The sequence below is a fragment of the Phoxinus phoxinus genome (genome assembly GCF_949152265.1).
Source record: "Phoxinus phoxinus genome assembly, chromosome: 6".
NCBI lineage: Eukaryota > Metazoa > Chordata > Actinopteri > Cypriniformes > Leuciscidae > Phoxinus > Phoxinus phoxinus.
In genome coordinates this window covers 35,825,772-35,843,451 of record NC_136881.1, presented here as the reverse complement: position 1 = coordinate 35,843,451, position 17,680 = coordinate 35,825,772, and the positions used below count along the sequence as shown (strand labels likewise).

The 17,680-nt window shown below is 37.6% G+C and overlaps 1 protein-coding gene across 1 annotated transcript in view; it reads left to right on the top strand.

Moving 5' to 3' along the window:
• Positions 1-3,890: 3,890 nt before the first annotated feature.
• LOC307000535 (uncharacterized protein) overlaps positions 3,891-17,680 on the top strand; it is a gene marked incomplete at its 3' end in the record, with an annotated part of 36,535 nt that continues 22,745 nt past the window's right edge. Inside the window, exons 1-4 of the mRNA XM_079616177.1 lie at positions 3,891-4,940; positions 8,258-8,322; positions 17,111-17,182; positions 17,284-17,501. Coding sequence (XP_079472303.1) covers positions 17,355-17,501 — 147 coding nt within the window. The 5' untranslated portion in view covers positions 3,891-4,940; positions 8,258-8,322; positions 17,111-17,182; positions 17,284-17,354. The remainder of the gene's footprint in view (positions 4,941-8,257; positions 8,323-17,110; positions 17,183-17,283; positions 17,502-17,680) is intronic.

Genomic DNA, 17,680 nt, shown 5'->3' with positions numbered 1-17,680 from the left:
TCGGGGGGACGTGGAGGCATAAAGTCAAGGGAGAAGCCCATAGAGAGTGATAAAGTTGCTCCCGCTGCTAGCTCATGGACAGCTAATACTCACACTCTCCGTCTCTGCGAGACTCGGAAGAGAATGATTCAGATTTCGCTCGGCACAGCTACTAGAAGACTGACAGCTGTCAGACAGGTTGCTTATCACATCTACGTCGTCAAGCTTAGTTTATCAGGAAATGAGTGCTTCTAATTGACTTCACTTTTCTCCGTTGAAACGGGTCGCTGTGTCCAGTTTATATACTGTCTATGAACAAAACCAATCAATTCCTAAAGGACAAAATCAAGTCCTTTCCTACATGTTTACATGTCGTTCTACTCGGATATACATCACAATAGGGGATTATCACGCTTCCGGGTTTCATGGGCGGGATTTTTCAACTTTGTGCATGTCCACTTCCGGCGCAGTTCAACAATGGCTGAAACGAAGGCTAGATGTCACTGCTCTGTTCCACTTTGTCAATCAAACAAACAACGCCAACCTTATTTAAGTTTCCATGGATTCCCGACTGAACTGAGTCTAAGGAAGAAGTGGATTAAAGCGGTTCGCCGGGATGAAGGGCCAAACTTTAAAATAAAACAAGGTAGCACGTATGTTTGTATAAATATATAATGCAGAGGTGGGGATGCAGTATAAATAAACTTAGGGTCGTCCATCATGGGTTCGCCAGAGTGATGAGTGATTCACCGGAAGTGGCAGTGCACAAAGATCACTGAATGCGGAAGTATCAGCGTGATAATCCCCTATTGGCAAGAAAAAGCACTTATTTTCTTTCAAAGCTTTGAGATCATGTGTCTGTCTTCTGTGGTTAAAAGTAAATAAAATATTTTGGTAACGCCTTTCAATAAGGTTAATTAGTTCAAATTAATTAATGTAATAACTAACATGAACTAACCCCGAGCAATACATTTGTTACTGTATTTGTTAATCTTTGTTAACGTTAGTTTATACAAATACAGCTGTTCATTGTTTGTCCATGTTAGTTCACAGTGCATTAACTAATGTTGACAATATTTGAATAATGTATTAGTAAATGTTGAAAATAACATTAATAAAGATTAATAAATGCTGTATACGTGCAGTTCATTATTAGTTCATGTTAACTAATGTAGTTAACTAATGTTAACTAACTAACCTTATTTGAAAGTGTTACCAATATTTTAAACTAATTGGAAGTAATTGACCAATTTTAAAATAACACATAGCAATGCTAAAAAACACTTTGAACACCTTAGCAATCTTACACTGCGTCTACACAGTTGCAGAGCTAGAAGCTGTCTACACTGGACGCGACAAAGCGACCGTTGCAAATCCATTGTCCTTCCGACGAGAAGTGTCGCGAGTGCTTGGAGTAAATAGGAGGCATTGGTTTACTGCCGGGGATGTGTCACGTCGCGCCACATCCAGTGTTGACAACATCACTGATTATAATGGGTTCTATTGTCTCGTCGCATCGCGCGCTCGCGTCCGGTGTAGACACGGTGTTAGCATCTACTCAACAACACTCTAGCATTGTGGCATCACATAATTCTTCCAGAATAACATTTTATCAACTTTTAAAACATTTTGCACTTTTTTTTTTATAGCCTATATATAAATTCAACAGTCAACACTGTTAATTGTTTGTTTTAAATTATTTATGGCATAATGTCATTTACAGTAAACAGGGATCCAGCGGGATTAGCCCTCCTCTTATATTGACAAAAACAAGAAAAGCTTGAAAACTCTGCCACAGGATTTTGAAATGATCTTATTTTTAGTTTTTTTTTTAATGTCTCATGCTTATACAGCATGCTAAGTTTGATCAACATGGTTCTTTAGGGCTTTAGATCATTAATAAACCAATCTTGATTCAAAGCAGCTAATGTTTAAAGTTTGCTTTTCACTGAAGTACAGTTTCTGCTGGGATATAATAAGTCAGAGAAACATCCCTCTGAAGGTCTTCTTTAGCTTGCTTCTCATCGGGGAATGGTTCATCAGAAGTTTTCAACAAGGTCCATACAAATCTCCAGTTGCCACAGTACTACACGCGGAGCCTTTAATGATCGCTGCTCTGGGGGAGAGTGCAGATGGGAAGATAGTTTAACTTTGCTCCCTTTATATTTGTATTTTTGAAGACATCACTGTAGACTTCGCTAAATCTAAAAGTACATCAAAGCTTCTAACGCAGCTTCTGCTAAACATTTGTCTGGTCCTTATTACCAATGTATCTAATGCCCGTGGGACACTGAAGAGTCTAAAAGGAAAAACAAACATGCGCCTTTAGCTAACAAATAACTGTTTACGCTGGTACAAATGAGCATTCAGGGTAAACAAATACTCTCGAATGCTAAAATTACATTTCTTGGTGCCTTGTGACTGTGTAAATGATCAATAACAATGGTTTATCTCGGATCAAAAGATTTTAGTCAGGTGTAACAAACTTTTTATTAATGAATGAATGGGAGCAGTTTCCAACTTATTAATGGCGCTCTGCTTTTATGAGCACAGAACTGCACTGCTTCGCGAGTGGGTCCCGGTCCAAGGTGGAAACACCTCTCCAGAGACGCTGCATTTTGCTTGCTTGATCTATCCGAGTATATTCCGATCCATCTCTCGCATGCTGTAAAAGCAGATCTCCAAACCCGCCGAGAACCGGGTGAGTTTTGAAGCCCGGGCTGGTGAATAATAGAACAAAGAGAGAATGAGCCTTCTGAGGTTGCACTGCTCTTCAGGACCCCTCTGTTGCACGCAGGGGGAAGAGGGTGGAAAGAGATCTGCCTTTTCATAATAGAATGAGCTGATGGGTGGAAAACAAATGCGAAAAAGACATATTATTGTATTATGTTCGGTTTAGATAACAGATGCCCACACATACACCTTGGGGATGATGGGTAAAACTTCATCTGAGAGGATGTCGTACGCTTTCTTGTGTAGAAACAAAAGCCGTCTAGGGTTGAGTGAGATGTTCAGTGTATGTTCGTGAACATTTCGCTGTCGATAGTGTGCTTTTTATGTGGCCGGGTTTCCAAAAGATGTGCCGTTATTTTGGTGACTTATAGTAAGACGTAGACGCTTAAACTCAAAATGGCGTTAGGGTTGATAAGTTCGATTAATTTCTGTGAATCTGTTAACTTTTTTTTTTTTTTTTTTACATTACAATAAATTTGATTCAAAACTCTGGTTTGTTTGTTTTTGAATGTTACCGTTCAGAAGCTTGGGGTTCGGTCAGAAGTCTCTTCTGCTCACCAGGCTACGTTTATTTGTTCAAAAACACAGTAAAAACAATTATATTTTGAAATATTATTACAATTAAAAATATAATAACTGGTTTCTACATTAAAATGTAATGTATTCCTGTGATGCAAAGCTGAAATTTCAGCATCATTACTCCAGTCTTCAAAGCTGAATTTTCAGCATCATTACTCCAGTCTTCAGTGTCACATGATCCTTCAGTGTCACATGATCCTTCAGAAATCATTCTAATATGAAGATTTGATGCTCAAGACACATTTCTTATCATGATCAATGTTAAAAACAGTTGAGCTGCTTAATATTTTTGGGAAATTGTGATACATTTTTGTGGAAATCACAATACATTCCTGTAAATATTTCTTGTTTTCATTTAGTTTTTATATTTTTACTGTATTTTACTTCTTGCTTTGAGCATTTTGAATCTGACTGTCGACAATGGTTGAAACGTTGTTCCTCTGATTGAAAAGAAATCACAATTTCAAACAAATACATAAACATCGATGTATATTTTGTCACAAGGTTTACAAAAATATCAAGACATAATTTTTTTACAAACTATATCACCCAGTCTAACTGCCATCTGATCAGAGGGTTTGCACCAAACGGCCGCATGAATAATGTTCCAAGATGGGACAGAGTTGTGTGGTCCCGCGGGGGCGCCCACTTACTTTGAGCAGAAGAGCGAACAGACTCTTTGGTCATCACGTAGAGCGATTGAAGTCTTGGCAGCTTTGACGCTTCTTCTGCCCCGATGATTATACACTTCATTAGAGCTGTCAGTCATTTGGCTCCTGTGACGGAGCAGCACTACAGGGCCCCCTCAGGGCCTAATCAATGTAGCGTCCCAAGGAACATGCCATTGAACAGATAACAGGGAGAGACGCGCTGTACGCCCAACCCAAATGTGCCCAGATGGCTGTCATTGATCACAACACTTCTCTATCTTTGAGTATTTTATAGCAAGCTATTGCTTCATTTGGTTTTATTCAAAAACAACAATTCAACTCCAGGGCCTTACAGGGATACTTTGCATAAAAATGTTTTTGAAAAATGCACTGTTTGCCCAAAAGTGTGCTGTTAATTTACTCACCCTCAGGCCATCTGAGATGTAGGTGACTTTTTTCTTCAGTTGAACAGTAAATAAGTTTTTAGCAGAAAATGTTACTTGGTGATTTAATGCAAGCAATGGCTGCCGTCACTTTGAGAGTCAAAAAAACATACGCTAAACAAAATCAATGCTCCTGACGATACATTGAGGTATTATGAAGCGATATGATCGGTCTGTGCAAGAAACTGAACATTATTTACAACATTACTGCCTAGGCAAACGGTCGTGAGCGCGTTCACGACAATCTACAGCGCGAGCTTCCTGTCGTATGCGCGCCGCGGGACTCCGGGAGGTCAAACATTGAGAATCTGTGAAAATCATTCCTCCTGATTGAGATCACGCATATATAGGTTTCTGCATCCAATAAGCACAAGTAAGTACAATTTTCTAGGCCCAATACAACATGCGCGTCCTCCCTCTCTCTTGTAAACGCACGCAGCATCATCAGCTCAGGTGTGTGTTTGCTCCCGCGCACACGTCATTATGCGACAGGAAGTTCGCGCTGCAGACTGTTGTGAACGCGCTCTGGACCGTTTGGTGAGACCGTGGATTACAGGTGATGATAATGGTATAAAATAGTGTTCATTTTCTTGAACAGACTGATCGTTTCGCTTCATAAGACCTGAATGAATCGTCAGAAGCCACGGATATTATTTTCTGTGTTTTTTTTACCCTCAAAGTGACGGTAGCTAATAGCTATTGACTTGCATTACAAGCAAGGACCACGATTTCGGCTAAAAACCTTCTTTACTGTTCAACTGAAGAAGAAGAAAGTCACCATCTTGGATGTACTTTAATTTTATGTACAAAAACAGTTGTTCAAAATGTCTACTTTTGTGTTTCACTTTTACAGAAGAAAAAACACAACAGGTTTGGAATGACATGAGGCAGATAAATGATGACAGAATTTTTTTGGGGGGTGAACTGTCCTTTTATTAAGATTAAGTAGCAAACCTTCTCAAAATATTAATTATTCAATAAGATATAACAAACGTTTTGTTATATCACAAACCTAACCTAGTTTAACCTAATCTCCTTTTTTTGTCTCGGCATACACAAATCATGAGAAGCATGAAAAATAAATGGACAGATGGCCACCAATCTCCAACCTGAGTCCCTGGAACAATGAGATATCCTCCATATTGTGTTTCGCAATGCAAATAGCCTACATCAGCAGAAAAAAAAAATAAGGCTAAATATAACAAAACAAAATAGACTTTGAAGAAAAGTTCTGCAGACAGAGTTCCTTTCAACAATATACAGAGTGAGTGTTTCTCAGTACTTTGTGTTATTCAGAGCATTCCTCTAAATATTTTGAGAGAGTGAGTGGAGATGAAAAGAGCAGAAAACAATGAGTCCGCACCGTTGTTGTGGCGTCGGTAAACCCTGGCTCGTCTTGCCTTTGTGTCTGCTCCAGGGGTCCCGAAGACACCCGCACTGGATCCAGCAAAGACCAGAGGCATGTTCCCAAATATTTCTCCGGGTGGGTCCGACTCCTAGTCAAATGCTTTGACGCAACCTTTAAAATAAATATCACCCTTTACTAAAAATATTTTAGTAAAACTACACTACCGTTCAAAAGAAGTTTCTTCTGCTCACCAAGGCTGCTGTTATTTGATAAAAAATATAGTAAAACCAGTAATATTGTGAAATATGAATACAATTTCATTAAAATAACTTTTCTATTTGAAACATAATTTAAAATGTAATTTATTCCAGTGATGCAAAGCTGAATTTTCAGCATCATTACTCCAGTCTTCAGAGTCACATGATCCTTCAGAAATCATTCTAATATGATTTGCTGCTCAAAGATTTATTATTAATGTTGAAAACAGTTGTGCTGCTTAATATTTTGATTATTCTTTGATGGTAAAGTTAAAAAGAACAGCATTTATTTGATATAGAAATATTTTGCAACATTGTAAATGTCTTTACTGTCACTTCTGTCACTTCAATTATTTTCTTAAAATAATTAATTTCTTTCAAAAGTTAAAAATAAATAAAAACTGACTAGTGACTAGTGTATATAGGCAAATATTTCAGCTTTTTTTTTCTTTCTTTTTTTTTGCTATGCATTATTTATTATATTGATGGGTATACATGAATATCAGTAAACATCATTCTTCTTTGTTTATTTAATGTTTATTTTATGGTCAGTTTATTATTATTATTAATTGCATATAATGACTGTTTTGTTGAAATGATGGTTATTCTAATAGAAAAAAAGACAATTTGAAGCTATTTTGAAAGCAAATGCATAATAAAAGATATAAGTTGTTAACAAGATCACAAAAGTATATGTATCTAAGTGGGACCTATATCTCTTTTTTTTTACGGGGTTGTTATGACGCAACTTACCTTAATTTTTTTGTTTTTTAACATAACACAGTGTAATATTGTTCCAAAGCAGCTTAACAATGGATAGAACCCACCAGTAAGCAAACCAGTGACCCTGGCACAGGAAAAACTCTTATAAGATGTTTGAACCTTTGACCCGATATCTATATTCACAGATACAGGTTGAAAGTAATGCATCATCCCTTGGTTCCAGGTCGGTTATGTTTGAAGCTGATGCCTTCAGAGAGGGAGGCGAAGATCTGATAAGAGTCCACGGCTCTGCCTGTGGGATGATATTCATCTCTTATTCATAGATGATAGATCATATAGGCATCATTAAGATTGAGCTCAGGTGATATGGTCAGCCATGGGAGGAAGGAAATATCATTTAAGTGCCAACTTTCACAAGTCGTTTGGCCAAATATTTTGATCATGCTGAAAACCATTCAGTGGTTTCGATTGGCTTAGATGTTGGGGTGAATATCAGCTCAAATATGACGTGTGGTATTATTGATAACATGAACTTTCCTGTTGGATTTTAAAGGGATCGTCCACCCAAAAATGAAAATCCTATCATCAGTTACTCACCCTCATTCCAAACCTTTATGATTTTCTTTGTTTTGTGGAACATTAAAGCAGATATTTTGAAGAATGTCAGTAACCAATCAGTTTTGGTTCCCATTGACTTCCAGTATTTATAGACCAAAGTACAATTTGAATTGGGAACCAAAACTGTTTGGTTACCAACATGGTTATTTTGTGTTCCAAAGAAAGAAAGAAAGAAAGAAAGAAAGAAAGAAAGAAAGAAAGAAAGAAAGAAAGAAAGAAAGAAAGAAAGAAAGAAAGAAAGAAAGAAAGAAAGAAAGAAAGAAAGAAAGAAAGAAAGAAAGAAAGAGATACAGGTTTGAAACAACATGAGTAATTGATGACAGAATTTAAATTTTTGGGTGGACTATCCCTTTTAAAGGGGTGGTATAATGCTCTTTTCACAAGATGTAAAATAAGTCTGATGTCCCCATAGTGTGTATGTGAAGTTTTAGCTCAAAATACCCTACAGATATTTTTATAAAGCATGTTAAAATTGTCACTTTTGAGGGTGAGCATAAACACACTGTTTTTGTCTGTTCCTTTAAATGCAAATGAGCTGCTGCAACACTTTGCAGATGTTGTGTATGCTCAAACAGCAACATTACACACTAACTAAAGAGAAATCATAATCAACCACCCCTTTAAAATACCTATGTTGTGAGGTCAACAAGAATTTTTTTTTGATAAATTCAGCTAAAACTTCAGTCAGAACTTTTTTTTTAAGTCGATGCTTGTATATGATGAATTCAAGCTTTGTGGAGACTGCAATGGTATATGTATGTTCATGTAAGTAAAGTAGTTCAAGTTCAAGAAGATTATTTGGCATTTGCTTATCTTACACAGGGAAACGAATGCTTAAGTCAAGGCTCAAGTCACAGAAAGAAGTGCAGGACAATTAAGCATATTATAGTTTTTCAAAAGATCAGATTCTTCATTTATCTGTTTTAGGTGCTACTCTACAGCCTTCCGCTTGAGGGCGCTGTGCATTGAAATGGAACAGGCAACAAAGAATGGTGAGTCAGAACCCTCTTGATTTTTATTGTATTTCAGGTCATATTTCCCTCAGAGAATTATTATGAAACTCTATAGAATAAAATAAAATATCTTGTTTAACTAAAATAAGTTACAATGTCAACTTTAGATGACAAAAAGCCTAAAACAACACACACTATGACTTCCCAAACATCACATGCTCACATCTCCTGGCCTGGATTAGGAGGTAAAGACCTTAGTGAATGTTCACTGTGTGGCCGAGATTATACTCCCTCATAATGGAGTTAAATACTGCAGTCAGCAGATGACACCGCGTAGGGCTCAGTATGTTGTACACAGTGGCTTTGGAGCGGCAAGTGTGAATAGAGGGACAGATTTAATGCCCCAGCTCGGGGTGGATTAGCCCGCTAAACTGCAGCCTTCGTCCTGTAGTCTCAGCAAACTCTTGGGGGGGGGAATGTGTGATAACCGCGGACGGCGCAGACGGTGAAAAAGGGTCTCGCATACATCCCATATACGAAATAGGATTATCTCCCTTCTTCCACCACCAACCCTGCGCTCGGTCTCATTCTCATATATTCCACATGCCTCTTGCCTTTCTTTTGTCCTGTAGTTTGATGCAAGAGAGGAAGCATCTACATTTGCCTTTTCAAAATCGCACACGTGTGCCGGACAGATGGAAACGTCGGCCTGGTTCATGGTCAGTGTCGGGGGGCTTGATGATGTGGTGAAGGTAATCCAGGGTGATCTGGTCTAATCGGTCACAGATACACAGCTCAATGGCGGTGACCACCGAGTTGGAGTCTGAAAAAGGAAGAGGAGCTGAAAACTGGATTATGGCGGTACATTGGCGTAAACCGGCTGTGCTTATCTCTTAAATGCTCCAAAAAGCCCAGTTTTGGCTTCTGCGCAGGCAGGACAGTCTGTGTGTATGTGAAGCAAAAGGCACTGGGGAGCGGAATGGAAAGTTTCGGGCATCCGAGATAATCTTTTGAGGCCAATGCGACAACATTGCACTTCAATTTGTGCTATGAAAACTAATTATGGTATCATTCAGGGAGGGATAATTCTCCATGGATGGTTTCCACTCGAGCAGTGAGTGACTACTAGAGTGTGGCTAGTAATGCGCTTCCACCGCACTTGATGCCTAAACCCAATCATGGTGATTTTATACATGATTAGCGCATAGTGAGCTAGACATGAAAATATGACTAATTGACGGTTATTTTGAGAATATGAAAGTCTGTCTCTGGCTAATCTGAGCACAGTCATAAACCTGTAGCTACAGGCCTTCACGTCTGCACGCCTGTACACATGAACCACTTGAACACTGCAAAAATAATATTCTTCATGAGTAACTGTCCAGTTCAAATATCTAAAAATCCTAAGATACATTTATTTGAGAAGCAACACGGCAGAAGATATTAAGTCTTTAATATAGATGTTTTGGTCACTATACCATTAAAAAGTTTTGAGTAAGATTGCTTAATGTTTTTGAAAGAAGTCTCTTCTGCTCACCAAGGCTGTATTTATTTGATCAAAAATACAGTTTTCTATTTGAATATCATTTTAAATGTAATTTATTCCTGTGATGTAAAGCTGAATTTTCAGCATCATTACTCCAGTCTTCAGGGTCACATGATCCTTCAGAAATCATTCTAATATGATGATTTGCTGCTGAAGAAACATTTCTGATTATTATTATTAATGTTGAAAACTGTTGTGCTGCTTCATATTTTTGTGGAAACCATGATAAAAAAAAATTCAGGATTCTTTGGTGAATAGAGAGTTAAAACGAAAAGTGTTGTAATGTTATAAATGTCTTAACTGTATTCTGTCACTTTTAATACATTTTTATGAATAAAACTATTAATTACCTTGACCCCAAACTTTTGAACAGTTGTAATGAAACAATATGCAGTTTTGCATGAAAGTAAATTCATGTTTTAAGTTGGATATTTTTTCTGGAAAGCAATCCAAAAAGATTCAATAAAATCTAGTTTTTTTGCAGTGTCAGTTCACATTTAAAAACCACACATGGGCAGATACACACACAAACTCATAGAAAAGAAGGATTACCAACAAGATCTCCTTAAGATGAGTTCGATTAGTTAAAACCTGCTTCCCCTGAGAAAAAGTGCCCAATAATCTCACGTTCAAGTGTTTCAAATATCAATAATCACTCAAACTGTGCTCATATTGGCCAAGATATCAAAGTCTGTGATCAAAAGAGACGTTTGAATTACACATTAAATAAATAAAAAATTCACATTTTTTAAAATTATTCCTGAATAATTGTAGGCAACAAAATTGATACCCAAAGGGTGAAGCATGTAACTTTCAGCAACAAATGGATTTGTTTGGTAAAGTCTATGTTCGTTGGTGTGCCTAGATGACCATAACAACATTGACTTTTTTTTTTTTAACAGATGTTTTACATAAATTTTGCATTGGATTATATTGTGTCTCAGAGTTAAAGGAAATGTCTGTAAACCTGACGGATAATAATTGTTAATTGTGTTGACAGTGGCAAATCAGAGGCATTTAAATAAGTCTATAAGTCTTTCAATAATGATAATCATTCTTAAGAACTGAGATTTGTCCAGCCTAATCCTTTTTCTACTGTTTTTTTTTTACTTCCAGTGAGTGAAAATATTTGGAAACAATCATTATTTTTCCCATTCGTTGCTGCCAATGGCACATCATTTTTTTCACTTAAGAACTTGATTATTTCGCCCAATCGAATTCTGAGCAATGAAATGTTCTTTGAAAACACAAATGCAAAGAACCGCATTCAGTGACAACAAGCGTCCTTTGCACTTTGCGTTCCACGACTCCCGAACTCCTGACAATTACTCGCATCTCCTTCCTCCAATCTGGCCTCGAGACCTAGCGGATTTCGATCTGTGCACTTACAATGACTCTGGCAAGCATAAACAAACAGTCGGAGCTCCTCACGCACACTTACAAGCACAGGCTCCCACATCCCTAACCACAATCCACAGGGTGGAGGACCCGAAACACACAGAGAAAGATTCACAGACTGTGTGGATGCTCTAATGTTTATGTTTTGCAGATTAGCAATGATGAAAGAATTCCTTTTCATGTCTGGACTCGAAGAACCCTCGTACACACACCCCGCCCGAGCGCCACACACACACACGCACACACACACACACACTCCCTTCGCCAAGCGAGACCTCCCCGATGAACGCGGATCTCCTCTTCTGCCATGATGGACTATCGGTACTGGTGGTCATGTTCTTTGATATGTCACCCTCATCCTTTGTGGCATCTTCTCATCAATGCTTATACAAGTTCATGTGAAAGGCTTCTATTGTTCCCCAGCAGCGCGACTGTGGTCTCTCTTGCTCTCGTTCTCTCTCTTTGAGCCATATGTTTGGCCTGATTTTCCTTTTCCCCATTTTTTGTTTCTTTGTGGTGACTGGGATTATGATGTGATTTATTCATGTTGGGGTTCCCATGCCAGGAGCCTCTGCTATCTCCCCCACTTTCCTTATGAACAAACCAACACCTGCATATGTTGTGTTTCGGATGCTGGTGTGCCCACCAAGCTTTTAAACTTTCTTAACCAGCAAAACTTCCTCGGTCAACCAACTTCACCACAAACCCCATGCTGGTCAACCATCTGAAAGTCTCTCGGATGAATAGCATGGCTATGACCAGCCCTGAATAGTAGGTCAGCACAATTAATCGGAAAATAATTGCTGCCGCAATTCAATTAATTGTTAATGGCGTTGACAGTGGCAAATCAGAGGCATTTAAAATAGTCTATTAATAATGATAATCATTCTTAAGAACTGAGATTTAACCAGCCTAATTTACAGATGTGTGTTTTATGTTTCATGGTGGGACTTGAAAAGAACCTTGATATGAACATGCTGTCATTATTTACTAACCCTCATGTTGTTCAGAAGCTGAATGCATTTCTTTCTTCTGTGGAACACAAAGGAAGATATTTTAAAGAATGTTTGTGTCCATATAATGAAAGTCAATGGGGTCCAAAAAAACATTATTATTATTATTATTTATATACTATAATAGTATTTATTAAAAAAAAGAAGATTTTATTTGTATAATTTCATTCGTTTTCATTTACATTTTAGTTTAAGTAATTTTGTGAGATGTACGTGTCATTTTTATTAGGTTTTTGTTATTTAAAATGTTTCTTTTTAGCTTTCATTTATTTTTTTGTTTTCATGCGAGTAATTTTAGTTCTTCAACTTAAATGATTCAGTACTTGCTAAAGCACATTTCCCCTAAAGAGACATGGTGAAGGAAAAAAATATGAGATGGAGGAAAAAATATTTGTCAATGCTTTTGCGTTCTCTCGCAAAACCTTTGCGTTCCCCGAGAAAGTTTGCGTTCGCTCGCAGAGAGCTCAAAAGGTTTTGCGGGCAAACACAAAGTTTCTCAGGGGAACACAAAGGTTTTATTTTCCTCCCATCTCTCTTTTTTTTTTTTTAAAACCATGTCCCTTTAGAGACTCCGTACATATCAAATTTTTGTTTAGGTTTTTAAAGTTTTCATGTAAGTTTTATATTTTGTATTATTTCAGCTTTATTTCATTAGCAAAATCTTGCTAGTATCAGGTTGGACCCACTTTTGCCATCAGAACTGCCTTAATTCTTCATGGCACAGATTCAACAAGGTGCTGGAAACATTCCTCTGAGATTTTGCTCTATATTGTCATGATATCACTCAGTTGCTGCAGATTTGTCTTCTGTAAACACGCTCAAAATAATTAATTTGTTTGAGTAGGACAAACTTAAATTAAACTAATTGGTTCAGTCAAATTAACTTTTATGACTATTTAGCACTTTCTTTATCTTTCAAGTTCACAGAACTGATATATTTTAAGTAAACTGAACTGTTTCGCTGTTTTGAGTTTTATGAAATTATTTATTTTAATTTAGACGAACTTAAGTTTAACTGAAACGGCTGGGATGTCTATTGCACTCAAAAGGGAGAGTATGCAAAAATTAAGTGTAATGTTATTTTTGTGCAAGATTAATGTTAAGTGGGAGATTTAGTAGTGATTCATGTTTTGTTATGCTAATTTAGAATAATTTCTGTTAATGTTGGTTTTAGGATAGTAATAATACCTTTATGTTGTTGCACTTATACAGCAAGTGCTTCTGTATAACTATTGCTAATATGTTAACAATTTAGTATGTTAGCAAATTAGCTTGTTAAAGCTAGCTTAGTTTATAATAATAAAAGTGTTCACACTGAGATTACATGAACGTTTTAATTGAAATGTATGAATTTGTGTACTCAAAACACTTTTAGTTACAATTAAAATGTATAAGTACTAAATAAAAATCTGCTAGTTCTGCTTACTTAAACTTTGACAATCCATTTAGGTTTAAGTATGTATGTTGTATGTTTACAATCCATGATGTGAATCTGCCGTTCCAGCACATCCCAAAGCTGCTCTATTGGACTGAGATCTGGTGACTGTGGAGGCCATTTGAGGATAGTGAACTCATTGACATGTTCAAGAAACCAGTTTGAGATGATTTGAGCTCTGTGGCCTCCACAGTCACCAGATCTCAATCCAATAGAGCACTTGCGAATTGCTTTATGATTAGAATCTGATTAATAATAATATACAATTATTAATATAAATAATTGTATATATGACAGTGAAATATGTATTTTGTGTGGGAAAACTGCATGCCATATTCTTTACGTAAGCCACACACCCTAAACAAGCTGGGAACTGTGTTGCTGAATTTATTTATCACTGTTTTATGCATCAGTAAATCAAGACACTGACAAACTTCACATTAGTCCTCTTGGCAGCATGAAAAACAAAACTGTTATTCAAATTTTGAATAAATTACACACAGAAATCGAGCAATGCGACAATACCAAACCACTTCAATCCCATTTTAATCAACAAAGCGCTCTCGGACAATAAATCTGGTATTTACACTGCGTCTACACCTTGTTCTAGTTTTGCAGCGCCACTCTTGCAGTGTATATTGGGTGTTGCGCTGTCTACATTGCAAATGATTGGCGCCACATCTATCAAATCTAACATCATTCTGAATTACAGCCAAAGTGTCCAACTTTTTCGATCCTAAGTTGAGGTTCTGCATTGCTTTATGTAGACCATGTGATTCACTTTTTCCCTCGTTCTCTCCACGACGGTGGATTTGGATTAGGGAATCCCGTGGTCGAAAGACCGACATGCTCAGGCAATTTGTTTCCCATTATTTTAATAAAAGGGCGACCTCTTCCAAACAAAACAGGATTGCTGGCAGCTCAGCAGGCCTCTGGTCGGTTCCTGCAAAGTGAAGATCTGAAACTCTGAGTCATATTTAAACGGAAAGATAAGTTATGGAAGACACTGAACATTAATCATTAAACGTTAGATCCTTAGGGCATCTATAAATCACTCAGAGCCCTTTCACCTCCCGTTAAGTAGCGTGAGGATCTAGGCAAGTTGTAATTTCTACATGCATCAGATGTTATTGTTTTCTTTGAATGCAGTGTAATGAGGCCATAACAGAATCATACAAGCAAAATGCAAGGGTGCATGAGTTGTGTTTTTGGATGAGCCTTTGCTTCTTTTGAATAAGTGTTAATATTCAGATTTTTTTTATATTGTATTTAAGCCAGAGCGACTTCCTGAAGACAAATGGGCGGCACGACCAAACTTTTATATCACGGTAACACTAGATATGTTTTTAGTTATTTTTATATTTAATAATGATACTAATAATACACTTTTTGTATAACTTTCATACCAGTTTCAATAACCATGTGGTCATGTATATTTTTTGAATAATCTAGTGAATAAAATACAAATTGAAAGTGCTCAATCTCATTAATGTCTCTTTTTATTTCGAAACTAACCAAAATAAACGTATTCATAACCAATGTGGTACAATAGGCACTTTCTGTACATCAAACAATCCTAACACATTTTTGTTGCTCAGCAAATCAGCATATCAGCATATTATAATGATTTCTAAAGGATCATGTGACACTGAAGACAATATATTCAAATAGATACCAGTTATATTAAATTCCAATAATATTTCACTATTACTATTTTTATTTTTGATCAAATAAATGCAGTTTTGGTCAGCATGAGACTTCTTTCAAAAACATTTTAAAGATCATATTGGTAGTCTGTTATCATAGCAAAAACAGCTTTAGATTTTATAACACTCGACTTAAAAGATCACTCGACCCAAGATAATAAATATGATTCAATATGTATTATGACAGCTAAACTTCTCTTTGTGTTACTCCCCTGAATATCAAGTTTTTCCTCATCATGAGCAGTATCGTGATGATATAATACGTTCATACTGCCCAGGCCATGCAGGGGTCATATGTCAGAGACTGTTGCAGCCAGACGCCATGTCATTTGCTTGAGTATTATCTGTCTGTGTAGTGGGCGCCTCACGTCTTTGTCAGTAGGTGTATTGAGTGAGGCTTGTTTGCAGAGAAAATTACTCTTAGACTCTACCTGCCAGAAGCTTTCCACGTAGGATGAGAAGCCCACCTCCCTCAGGCATGTGATGTGAGTTCTTATCTCTTGGATAGTCTGTGATTGAAGCCTTACTCCAGCCAGCGCGGGAGGGATGATCTCCGTACTCCTGCGACCGTGCGGCTGTGTCTGTGATATATGAGCTCCACCAGGTGCTGACACTCAGCCTGAAGCAGAAGTGCAAGGGTTATTTACACACAGTGCAACTTTTGAGCGCCGCGATTCACACCCGCGGAATGACATCATTGGATTACTAAGCCTCCGTGAATCTCTATATGCTTGTGTAAAAAAGAAAGACAGAAAATCTGTCTGTCGATAGATCTATCTATCTATCTATCTATCTATCTATCTATCTATCTATCTATCTATCTATCTATCTATCTATCTATCTGTCTGTCTGTCTGTCTGTCTGTCTGTCTCTATCTGTTTTATTATATCCATCTGTCTGTCTGTCTCAATATATCTGTTTGTCTCATTCTATCTGACTGTCTGTCTGTCTCGATATATCTGTCTGTCTGTCTCATTCTATCTGACTGTCTGTCTCAATATACCTGTCTGTCTGTCTGTCTGTCTCTGTCTGTCTGTCTCAATATGTCTGTCTGTCTCATTATATCTGTCTGTCTGTCTTTCTGTCTGTCTCAATATATGTCTGTCTGTCTGTGTCCTTCTGTCTGTCTGTCGGTCTCAATATATCTGTCTGTCTGTCTCATTCTATCTGTCTGTCTCGATATATCTGTCTGTCTCATTCTATCTATCTGTCTGTCTGTCTCAATATATCTGTTTGTCTCATTCTATCTGACTGTCTGTCTCAATATATCTGTCTGTCTGTCTCATTCTATCTGTCTGTCTGTCTCATTCTATCTGTCTGTCTCGATATATCTGTCTGTCTGTCTCAATATATCTGTCTGTCTGTCTCATTCTATCTGTCTGTCTCGATATATCTGTCTGTATGTCTCATTCTATCTGTCTCTCTGTCTGTCTGTCTCAATATATCTGTCTGTATGTCTCATTCTATCTGTCTCTCTGTCTGTCTAAATATATGTCTGTCTGTCTGTGTCCTTCTATCTGTCTGTCTGTCTCATTCTATCTGTCTTTCTGTCTATCTGATCTTGCACTGTCTATGGAAAATGACAAAAAGTCAGCTTTGGCATCAGTGTGAATATTCTGAAGCCGGTGTATCTGGTATTCTTGTATTAGCATAGTAAAGGTGTCTTTTTACTCTCATCAGCAGTTTCACTAAAAAAAATATATTATATATTAAACACTTTGTCTTTCAGAAAAAGCGAATTCCACACAATGATAGCTGTGGCTTGGATCCGTAGAAAGAGACTCAGACTGCTCAAACATAGGCAAGCGAATCTGTTCTTCTTACAGCGTCGTCCCTGATGTCTTTCTGTGCGTAAGGGCCCTCATGGTCCTGCCGTTGACCCCTCTGTGTGTTCCTGTCCAGGAGCTGAACCGTGGCCTGAGTGCCCTTATCTGGTCAAACTGGGCGGCGGGGGAGTCTTTGAAGCCACACTCATGTTGCGATGTAATCAGCCAGCAAGCTGTAGGGTCTCTGCCCCGTCCTCCACAGCAGCATCCCCTCCAAAGCCCTTTCCAAAGGCCTCGCTGGACACATTTTACACTAGTAGAGGCCGGGGAATCGCACCGGACGATCGCGACAAGGTCACGTAACGCTTTCTACCTCTAGTTTTTTTTTTTAGATATGTTTTGTTAATCTTTTCCTGATAACCTGGTCAACCAAACTCCAGGGATCAAATCATGAATTTTCCAGCCTTGACTGGAAAATAAATAAATAAACCAGTCTTCTCTTTTGGACTGGTTTTGCAGAAGTGAGAATAGAG